This window comes from Oncorhynchus kisutch, linkage group LG27 (genome assembly GCF_002021735.2).
Source record: "Oncorhynchus kisutch isolate 150728-3 linkage group LG27, Okis_V2, whole genome shotgun sequence".
Classification (NCBI taxonomy): Eukaryota; Metazoa; Chordata; class Actinopteri; order Salmoniformes; family Salmonidae; genus Oncorhynchus; species Oncorhynchus kisutch.
In genome coordinates this window covers 31,370,984-31,381,445 of record NC_034200.2, presented here as the reverse complement: position 1 = coordinate 31,381,445, position 10,462 = coordinate 31,370,984, and the positions used below count along the sequence as shown (strand labels likewise).

The 10,462-nt window shown below is 45.9% G+C and overlaps 1 protein-coding gene across 1 annotated transcript; it reads left to right on the top strand.

The window, feature by feature from the left end:
- Positions 1-286: 286 nt before the first annotated feature.
- Positions 287-9,762, top strand: LOC109872122 (gamma-interferon-inducible lysosomal thiol reductase). Its single transcript, XM_020463235.2, has 7 exons — positions 287-537; positions 1,347-1,535; positions 1,680-1,754; positions 1,986-2,075; positions 2,363-2,515; positions 2,672-2,740; positions 9,334-9,762. Exons 1-7 carry the CDS (start codon positions 421-423, stop codon positions 9,403-9,405), a joined length of 765 nt encoding a protein of 254 aa, XP_020318824.1. The 5' UTR covers positions 287-420; the 3' UTR covers positions 9,406-9,762.
- The last annotated feature ends 700 nt before the right edge of the window (positions 9,763-10,462 follow it).

The window sequence follows — 10,462 nt, the reverse complement described above, 5'->3', positions numbered from 1 at the left end:
AGAACGTCTGGTAGGCTTTAAATACGTAGTAGGGTACAGTCAGGATAAGAGACTATTATAATACATTATAACCAGGGCATACGTGCCTGACAATACATTTAGCATCATAATGAATATCTGCTTTGCCACAATAAACACCAATAAAAGTTGGATGAAACAAAGTTAAACAAATACCTCCAGGTAGATAACAAATCGTGACAATATAATCAATATCAAGACAATCTTGATTTGATACGATGTAACGCAAACTTTGCCGGTGTTTAGTGACGCTATTAGTGGTCACATGACTGAGAACCAATCGTAAAATCGAAAATATATTTACTTAGTTAGAGGGTACCGTGATATACTTTGAATCACTAAATATCTTTGAGTAGATTTACTGACTGTGGCCAGTGTCTGTCGTCTTGTGCTGAAGGGAAGATGAAGGGTATTATTCTGTTTACACTTTTGACCATCTGGTCAAATGTAGATTGCAAGTCTTGCTCATATTCTCCATCGCAGTGGTGTACCTCTTTGGACTCAGCCATCGAATGTGGGGTAAGATAAGTTAACTTGACGAGTTTCTTGTCGTAATTAAATGTGTGCAATGTTTTGGTAACACATTGACTTAAACTGTGTGTTGTGGTTGTATCGCTGTAATTGGGCTACACGTTACAACGGGTGAGAACGATATCTTCGTAGCCTGTGTCTTAGATTTGTTTTTGTGTGTTTTGATTGGTCAGGGGAAAGTGATCTCCGATCACCACTGAAGAGGCAACTGGGCAATTCCTTGGTAACGCCAAGACAAAATACCAAACAAAAACCATTGATTTCAAAGTTTAACAAACCATACAACTCTATGCACAATGACTAATTTTAAAACATTTCACAGAACATTTTTACAAAAACACATTTACAGGAATAACTGTGCAGATACAACGTTTGGTAACAGAATAAAACAGCAAGATTTTTGTTATGTATCTTGTTCAAAGTTTTCATTGTCCATAGAGTTGGGGTTGGTGTAACTTTGAAGTAAATGGTTTTTGTTTGGCATACATTTTAAAGTGATAAATTGGAGTCTCAGCATAATTCCGTTGCTGTGGAACTGCCCAACTTTAACTTCAGTAGAGAATGAGGAAGAGAATGAGAAAAATTTATGTTTGTACATTAAAAATAATATTAAAATAGAATATCAACACCCATAATTGTCTCTACAGATTCTGCTTGACATATAGACCCTATTTAGGCCTAAAAATTCAACCATACTGTGTGTGTTTGTTAACTTGTATGGCTTTACTGTAAAGGCAACACAAATACACAGCACAAGAAACAGGTTATCAATTGAGTCTTTATTTTTGTTGTGGCAGGTTCTGAAGCAGTGCCTGGAAACCAATGCCACCAAGCCCAACACGCTGGAGCAGTCAGTTCAGGTGGAGCTGTATTATGAGAGTCTGTGCCCAGCATGCCGCTACTTCCTCACCTCACAGCTCTTACCCACATGGACCATGCTGCAGGACGCCATGAGTGTCACGCTGGTGCCCTATGGAAATGCAGAAGTATGTACACTAGGCTAGACACGATGACTATCATCTCACGACTCTTGCTTTGATTTTGGATATAATACTTGAATGTCGTTATCAGTGATTGGAGTTGAGGAATGTTGTGTTTAGTCAAAGTAATTTCTGTTTGTTTCACTACAGGAATCTTTTGATGGGAAGAAGTATCAGTTCACCTGCCAGCACGGCGAAGAAGAGTGTCTTGGCAACATGATCGAGGTGAGATTTTGGTAATGCTTTATTTTACATTCTACCAGGTAGTTATTTATTATTTATTAGAACAGTAATTACTGATTAATTGCCTAGCAATTACACTCATTGATGCATCACTAAAGTACCAGAAAGTATTAATGTCACCATATAGTTTCTTAGTTACTACCATGTAAATACCAAGTAATACCAGCTTGAACTGGGCTGAAACATGTGTTTTTCCCCTCTCTCTCTCCTCAGACCTGCATATTGAATGTTACAGGAAGTAACGCCTTCCAGATAATCTACTGCATGGAGGCCTCCACTGATGTGGTTAAAGCAGGCGAGAAGGTGAGTGACATTAACTCTTACCTTCTTTCTATCTACACAAAACCACGAAAAGACCCTATCTCAAACAATATACAGCACTCCCTATTTTTATTCTAATACCCTAGAGAAATATGAACAAAAAGTATATAGAATGGAATTAGTTTTTGTGCTTGATGATATGCTCTGCTCACATAAGATAGTGTAAGGGTATGGCTGGAGGGAAATATGAGATATGACTGGATGGCATTGTAAATATGAGGATACTTGGAAATAGTGAAGAGTGTTCTGACCACCTCTTCCCATGACAGTGTGTGGAGCTCTATGATCCAAACACCAAGTGGGACAGCATCATGACCTGTGTGAAAGGAGACCAGGGGAATCAGCTAATGCATCAGAATGCAGTGAAGACTGGTGCCTTGAAGCCAACCCACAACTATGTGCCTTGGATTGTCATAAATGGGGTAAGTTCACTGAGGCAACATATTTGTGTTTCTTGTGTCTGCATTGCATTTAATACTTTGTGTTAACTGTATTACAAACCGCTACGAGTAAGGTATTTTACCACTCAACAACGTTTATTGCCTCGATTGTTATAGTAATCTGGAAACTTTTCTCAGGAGCACACAGAAGAACTTCAGGACAAAGCAATGTCTTCACTCTTCGCTCTGATCTGCAGCATGTGCAAGGTACGTTTTGCCCGCCAAAAACACCATTCCAATATTAACAGTATAATGTCTTATCCATCCATTATTCTTTCCTTGTTTCTATGCATCTTTTTTCCTGTCTATAGAAACCACTGCGTATAGAATAGCCTTTACATATACTGTACCATTGATGGTAGGTCAGTACCTGATGAAGTTGATATTTCTTGACGCCTTACTCCTTCAAACCTTTTCTGAGTCAAGATCACTTTCGCAGTCAAAAAGCAAGAGGAGATCTACCACCCAGATTTTTTAAAGACAGACTTAACAAATGTAACATTCACCTAATAAAACAGTTCTCTAGGAAGGCGGTTTGTGCAGTATGCCTATTAGCCTACATTATCTCAGTATATTGGCTATACAGTATCTCTGGCCTGCCAATATTGTTCTTCTCAGACCATATAATATTTCAAAACCCAAGCTTTGATAACAAAATAGATCAGTTGTTGTATGACTTGCAAGGCACAACTGAGCAAAAATGGGAATAATTATATTTTTTATTTTACTGGACTGATGGGACCTGTATCTGATGGTCATGGTGCTTTCAAGACAACTGGGAACTCTGGGAAAAAAATGAGGTCAAAAATGAGGTCAAATCATGACACCAGTTGTTTTGAACATGGCATTAGTCTCAGCAGACAGAGGGAGAGAGCAGCAGAGGGTCCGCCTCTCACTGTCCCTGAGCTCTCCTTTCTTTCCCCCGGTGAGACTGACCAGAGAGAGGGGACACCGTCTTTCACCTGATGGCAAAACTCAATGTTGTTCCTATGACCAGAGAAAGTGAAATATTCCTCAATATTAAAAAAGACACAGAGCTGCTGATAATAATAATATTAATAAAAACGCAGGGCTATCGATACACTTATCTACTAATTCATTGCAGCTGCAGCACAAGTGGAAGTAGGGATAAGCACATTTGATGTATTGTAATTGTGTTGAATAAAAACAGTGTTGACAGTGCTGATTAAAAACTTAGACATGAACTCGCTCAAAATTCTTCTTATTCTTTGACAGTCACTCTCTGGTCCTGGTTTTAAAAGTTATTACATCTAATGTAGGCTAGTAGCCTATCAAAATTCGCTGTGGCCAGGGTCGTGGAAGCTGTAGGAACGGTGATTTGAGCTATCCGATTTGCCAGCACAGTATGCGACCTCAGTTTAGCCACAGACCTCCTGGTCCGCAGGGCAGGTGGAGCTTGTCTTTTCAGACAAATTAAATGGTTCAAAATGGGAACACTTCACCTGCCCAGTGGGCAGGACTTGTGAATCAAATGCAACACCAACAATATACATAAAGGACAGCAAGCCTTAATCGCTTTTCTACAGTGTGTCTGGTGATGGACTAGGATCGCGATCAACCAGTTGGTGACCACTGCACTACAGTGTGTCTGGTGATGGACTAGGATCGCGATCAACCAGTTGGTGACCACTGCACTACAGTGTGTCTGGTGATGGACTAGGATCGCGATCAACCAGTTGGTGACCACTGCACTACAGTGTGTCTGGTGATGGACTAGGATCGCGATCAACCAGTTGGTGACCACTGCACTACAGTGTGTCTGGTGATGGACTAGGATCGCGATCAACCGGTTGGTGACCACTGCACTACAGTGTGTCTGGTGATGGACTAGGATCGCGATCAACCAGTTGGTGACCACTGCACTACAGTGTGTCTGGTGATGGACTAGGATCGCGATCAACCAGTTGGTGACCACTGCACTACAGTGTGTCTGGTGATGGACTAGGATCGCGATCAACCAGTTGGTGACCACTGCACTACAGTGTGTCTGGTGATGGACTAGGATCGCGATCAACCGGTTGGTGACCACTGCACTACAGTGTGTCTGGTGATGGACTAGGATCGCGATCAACCAGTTGGTGACCACTGCACTACAGTGTGTCTGGTGATGGACTAGGATCGCGATCAACCAGTTGGTGACCACTGCACTACAGTGTGTCTGGTGATGGACTAGGATCGCGATCAACCAGTTGGTGACCACTGCACTACAGTGTGTCTGGTGATGGACTAGGATCGCGATCAACCAGTTGGTGACCACTGCACTACAGTGTGTCTGGTGATGGACTAGGATCGCGATCAACCAGTTGGTGACCACTGCACTACAGTGTGTCTGGTGATGGACTAGGATCGCGATCAACCAGTTGGTGACCACTGCACTACAGTGTGTCTGGTGATGGACTAGGATCGCGATCAACCAGTTGGTGACCACTGCACTACAGTGTGTCTGGTGATGGACTAGGATCGCGATCAACCAGTTGGTGACCACTGCACTACAGTGTGTCTGGTGATGGACTAGGATCGCGATCAACCAGTTGGTGACCACTGCACTACAGTGTGTCTGGTGATGGACTAGGATCGCGATCAACCAGTTGGTGACCACTGCACTACAGTGTGTCTGGTGATGGACTAGGATCGCGATCAACCAGTTGGTGACCACTGCACTACAGTGTGTCTGGTGATGGACTAGGATCGCGATCAACCGGTTGGTGACCACTGCACTACAGTGTGTCTGGTGATGGACTAGGATCGCGATCAACCGGTTGGTGACCACTGCACTACAGTGTGTCTGGTGATGGACTAGGATCGCGATCAACCGGTTGGTGACCACTGCACTACAGTGTGTCTGGTGATGGACTAGGATCGCGATCAACCAGTTGGTGACCACTGCACTACAGTGTGTCTGGTGATGGACTAGGATCGCGATCAACCAGTTGGTGACCACTGCACTACAGTGTGTCTGGTGATGGACTAGGATCCCGATCAACCGGTTGGTGACCACTGCACTACAGTGTGTCTGGTGATGGACTAGGATCGCGATCAACCAGTTGGTGACCACTGCACTACAGTGTGTCTGGTGATGGACTAGGATCGCGATCAACCAGTTGGTGACCACTGCACTACAGTGTGTCTGGTGATGGACTAGGATCGCGATCAACCAGTTGGTGACCACTGCACTACAGTGTGTCTGGTGATGGACTAGGATCGCGATCAACCAGTTGGTGACCACTGCACTACAGTGTGTCTGGTGATGGACTAGGATCGCGATCAACCAGTTGGTGACCACTGCACTACAGTGTGTCTGGTGATGGACTAGGATCGCGATCAACCAGTTGGTGACCACTGCACTACAGTGTGTCTGGTGATGGACTAGGATCGCGATCAACCAGTTGGTGACCACTGCACTACAGTGTGTCTGGTGATGGACTAGGATCGCGATCAACCAGTTGGTGACCACTGCACTACAGTGTGTCTGGTGATGGACTAGGATCGCGATCAACCAGTTGGTGACCACTGCACTACAGTGTGTCTGGTGATGGACTAGGATCGCGATCAACCAGTTGGTGACCACTGCACTACAGTGTGTCTGGTGATGGACTAGGATCGCGATCAACCAGTTGGTGACCACTGCACTACAGTGTGTCTGGTGATGGACTAGGATCGCGATCAACCGGTTGGTGACCACTGCACTACAGTGTGTCTGGTGATGGACTAGGATCGCGATCAACCGGTTGGTGACCACTGCACTACAGTGTGTCTGGTGATGGACTAGGATCGCGATCAACCGGTTGGTGACCACTGCACTACAGTGTGTCTGGTGATGGACTAGGATCGCGATCGACTGGTTGGTGACCACTGCACTACAGTGTGTCTGGTGATGGACTAGGATCGCGATCAACCAGTTGGTGACCACTGCACTACAGTGTGTCTGGTGATGGACTAGGATCGCGATCAACCAGTTGGTGACCACTGCACTACAGTGTGTCTGGTGATGGACTAGGATCGCGATCAACCGGTTGGTGACCACTGCACTACAGTGTGTCTGGTGATGGACTAGGATCGCGATCAACCAGTTGGTGACCACTGCACTACAGTGTGTCTGGTGATGGACTAGGATCGCGATCAACCAGTTGGTGACCACTGCACTACAGTGTGTCTGGTGATGGACTAGGATCGCGATCAACCAGTTGGTGACCACTGCACTACAGTGTGTCTGGTGATGGACTAGGATCGCGATCAACCAGTTGGTGACCACTGCACTACAGTGTGTCTGGTGATGGACTAGGATCGCGATCAACCAGTTGGTGACCACTGCACTACAGTGTGTCTGGTGATGGACTAGGATCGCGATCAACCAGTTGGTGACCACTGCACTAGAGTGTGTCTGGTGATGGACTAGGATCGCGATCAACCAGTTGGTGACCACTGCACTACAGTGTGTCTGGTGATGAACTAGGATCGCGATCGACTGGTTGGTGACCACTGCACTACAGTGTGTCTGGTGATGGACTAGGATCGCGATCAACCAGTTGGTGACCACTGCACTACAGTGTGTTTGGTGATGGACTAGGATCGCGATCAACCAGTTGGTGACCACTGCACTACAGTGTGTCTGGTGATGGACTAGGATCGCGATCAACCAGTTGGTGACCACTGCACTACAGTGTGTCTGGTGATGGACTAGGATCGCGATCAACCAGTTGGTGACCACTGCACTACAGTGTGTCTGGTGATGGACTAGGATCGCGATCAACCAGTTGGTGACCACTGCACTACAGTGTGTCTGGTGATGGACTAGGATCGCGATCAACCAGTTGGTGACCACTGCACTACAGTGTGTCTGGTGATGGACTAGGATCGCGATCAACCAGTTGGTGACCACTGCACTACAGTGTGTCTGGTGATGGACTAGGATCGCGATCAACCAGTTGGTGACCACTGCACTACAGTGTGTCTGGTGATGGACTAGGATCGCGATTAACCAGTTGGTGACCACTGCACTACAGTGTGTCTGGTGATGGACTAGGATCGCGATCAACCAGTTGGTGACCACTGCACTACAGTGTGTCTGGTGATGAACTAGGATCGCGATCGACTGGTTGGTGACCACTGCACTACAGTGTGTCTGGTGATGGACTAGGATCGCGATCAACCAGTTGGTGACCACTGCACTACAGTGTGTTTGGTGATGGACTAGGATCGCGATCAACCAGTTGGTGACCACTGCACTACAGTGTGTCTGGTGATGGACTAGGATCGCGATCAACCAGTTGGTGACCACTGCACTACAGTGTGTCTGGTGATGGACTAGGATCGCGATCAACCAGTTGGTGACCACTGCACTACAGTGTGTCTGGTGATGGACTAGGATCGCGATCAACCAGTTGGTGACCACTGCACTACAGTGTGTCTGGTGATGGACTAGGATCGCGATCAACCAGTTGGTGACCACTGCACTACAGTGTGTCTGGTGATGGACTAGGATCGCGATCAACCAGTTGGTGACCACTGCACTACAGTGTGTCTGGTGATGGACTAGGATCGCGATCAACCAGTTGGTGACCACTGCACTACAGTGTGTCTGGTGATGGACTAGGATCGCGATCAACCAGTTGGTGACCACTGCACTACAGTGTGTCTGGTGATGGACTAGGATCGCGATCAACCAGTTGGTGACCACTGCACTACAGTGTGTCTGGTGATGGACTAGGATCGCGATCAACCAGTTGGTGACCACTGCACTACAGTGTGTCTGGTGATGGACTAGGATCGCGATCAACCAGTTGGTGACCACTGCACTACAGTGTGTCTGGTGATGGACTAGGATCGCGATCGACCAGTTGGTGACCACTGCACTACAGTGTGTTTGGTGATGGACTAGGATCGCGATCGACCGGTTGGTGACCACTGCACTACAGTGTGTTTGGTGATGAACTAGGATCGCGATCGACCGGTTGGTGACCACTGCACTACAGTGTGTCTGGTGATGGACTAGGATCGCGATCAACCAGTTGGTGACCACTGCACTAGAGTGTGTCTGGTGATGAACTAGGATCGCGATCGACCGGTTGGTGACCACTGCACCAGAGTGTGTCTGGTGATGGACTAGGATCGCAATCAACCAGTTGGTGACCACTGCACTAGAGTGTGTCTGGTGATGAACTAGGATCGCGATCGACTGGTTGGTGACTGACCACTGCACTACAGTGTGTTTGGTGATGGACTAGGATCGCGATCGACCAGTTGGTGACCACTGCACTAGAGTGTGTCTGGTGATGGACTAGGATTGCGATCGACCGGTTGGTGACCACTGCACTACAGTGTGTCTGGTGATGGACTAGGATCACGATCGACCGGTTGGTGACCACTGCACTAGAGTGTGTCTGGTGATGGACTAGGATCGCGATCAACCAGTTGGTGACCACTGCACCAGAGTGTGTCTGGTGATGGACTAGGATCGCGATCAACCAGTTGGTGACCACTGCACTACAGTGTGTTTGGTGATGGACTAGGATCGCGATCGACCGGTTGGTGACCACTGCACTACAGTGTGTTTGGTGATGGACTAGGATCGCGATCGACCGGTTGGTGACCACTGCACTAGAGTGTGTCTGGTGATGGACTAGGATCGCGATCGACCGGTTGGTGACCACTGCACTACAGTGTGTCTGGTGATGGACTAGGATCGCGATCGACCGGTTGGTGACCACTGCACTAGAGTGTGCTGTAGGAATAAGAAAGATAGTCCTTTGATTTCTGTTCTCTGTCACATTCTCCTTTAGGAGTCCAAGCCTGAAGCCTGTAGTACGGCTCTGATGAAACGACACAGAAGTTACAGTTACCATGACGAGTAAATCATCTACGTCTCAACACTGCACTATACTGCCATGTGCCTCTGTGTTTGATTGCTAAATATGGATGGTAAATGCTACCTTAAACATTTGTGGTATCAATAATGTTTTAACGCTATCAATGGTTTAAAAAAAATCTGGTTTAACAATCAATATTACACAATTATTCAAAAATCAAGAAAATGGACGTCATGTACTGTTTCATTGCTCAATGAATGAGCCTTTGTGGAATGAGCTGTGTGAAATAAGCTCTCTGATAGCAATCCATTTTTTTATAAAGTGATGAAGTTTCACTAGCCTTTGTAAATTAATATTGGGGATGTAATGAATACGAAATTAAAGTAAACTACTTTAAAAGGACTTGGTCTTTATTAAATCTGCGTTTTATGTTGAATGTGAGTGTTTATCCTATTAGATCAGATATTTATTTTTTGACAGGCGCTGTGGGGATGAATACCTTTTTGAGTGAGTGCTCTAACAGTAGAAGGCTTTGTTGTGGTTGTCATGGTTCTGCATAGCTTCGCTGAGTCTTGCCTAGGGGAGACCACAGACAAACCAGTGACATAGCAAGCCTCTTCCCTGGCGGGTTTAATAGGACTGTCTGTGCTGCTTTCAGTGCTGTTAAAGAGACGTGTTCTCCCTTGTTATACTGCTGACTAAGGGTCATGTCCTTCAACAAAATTTGGTCTGTCTATTGGAGCACGATGTAAAAATGTAAGATCGAAAGTATGACGGCTACAAGATTTCAAGCTGTCTGATTTTTCTTTGGTTGCATTTCTTAATCAAAAACGAAATAATGGAAGACTGAATATCCTACTCACAGACCTTACACACTGATCTAAAGCTGAAGATGCTGGTGTTGTGTAGACCCTATCTAGTTTTGGATGGATGCACCATTTTTATTGAGCTGTTTGGTTATCCAAAAACATATCATCTTTACACTATAGATTATGGTCCCAGTGTGGATTTTCTAATAGGTGTCTTTCTAATCAGAATCAGAAATATGACCTTTGCACCTGTTCTATGCATTGTGCTTCTAATGTGATTTATGGAAGGTGAC

What these genes read in the sequence shown, in the direction of transcription:
- LOC109872122 (XM_020463235.2), top strand. Translation starts at nt 421, where the DNA reads ATGAAGGGTATTATTCTGTTTACACTTTTGACCATCTGGTCAAATGTA. An exon ending in GTCTTGGCAACATGATCGAG is followed by an intron (nt 1,755 to 1,985) that starts GTGAGATTTTGG and finishes CTCTCTCCTCAG; the next exon opens with ACCTGCATATTGAATGTTAC. An exon ending in TGATCTGCAGCATGTGCAAG is followed by an intron (nt 2,741 to 9,333) that starts GTACGTTTTGCC and finishes ATTCTCCTTTAG; the next exon opens with GAGTCCAAGCCTGAAGCCTG.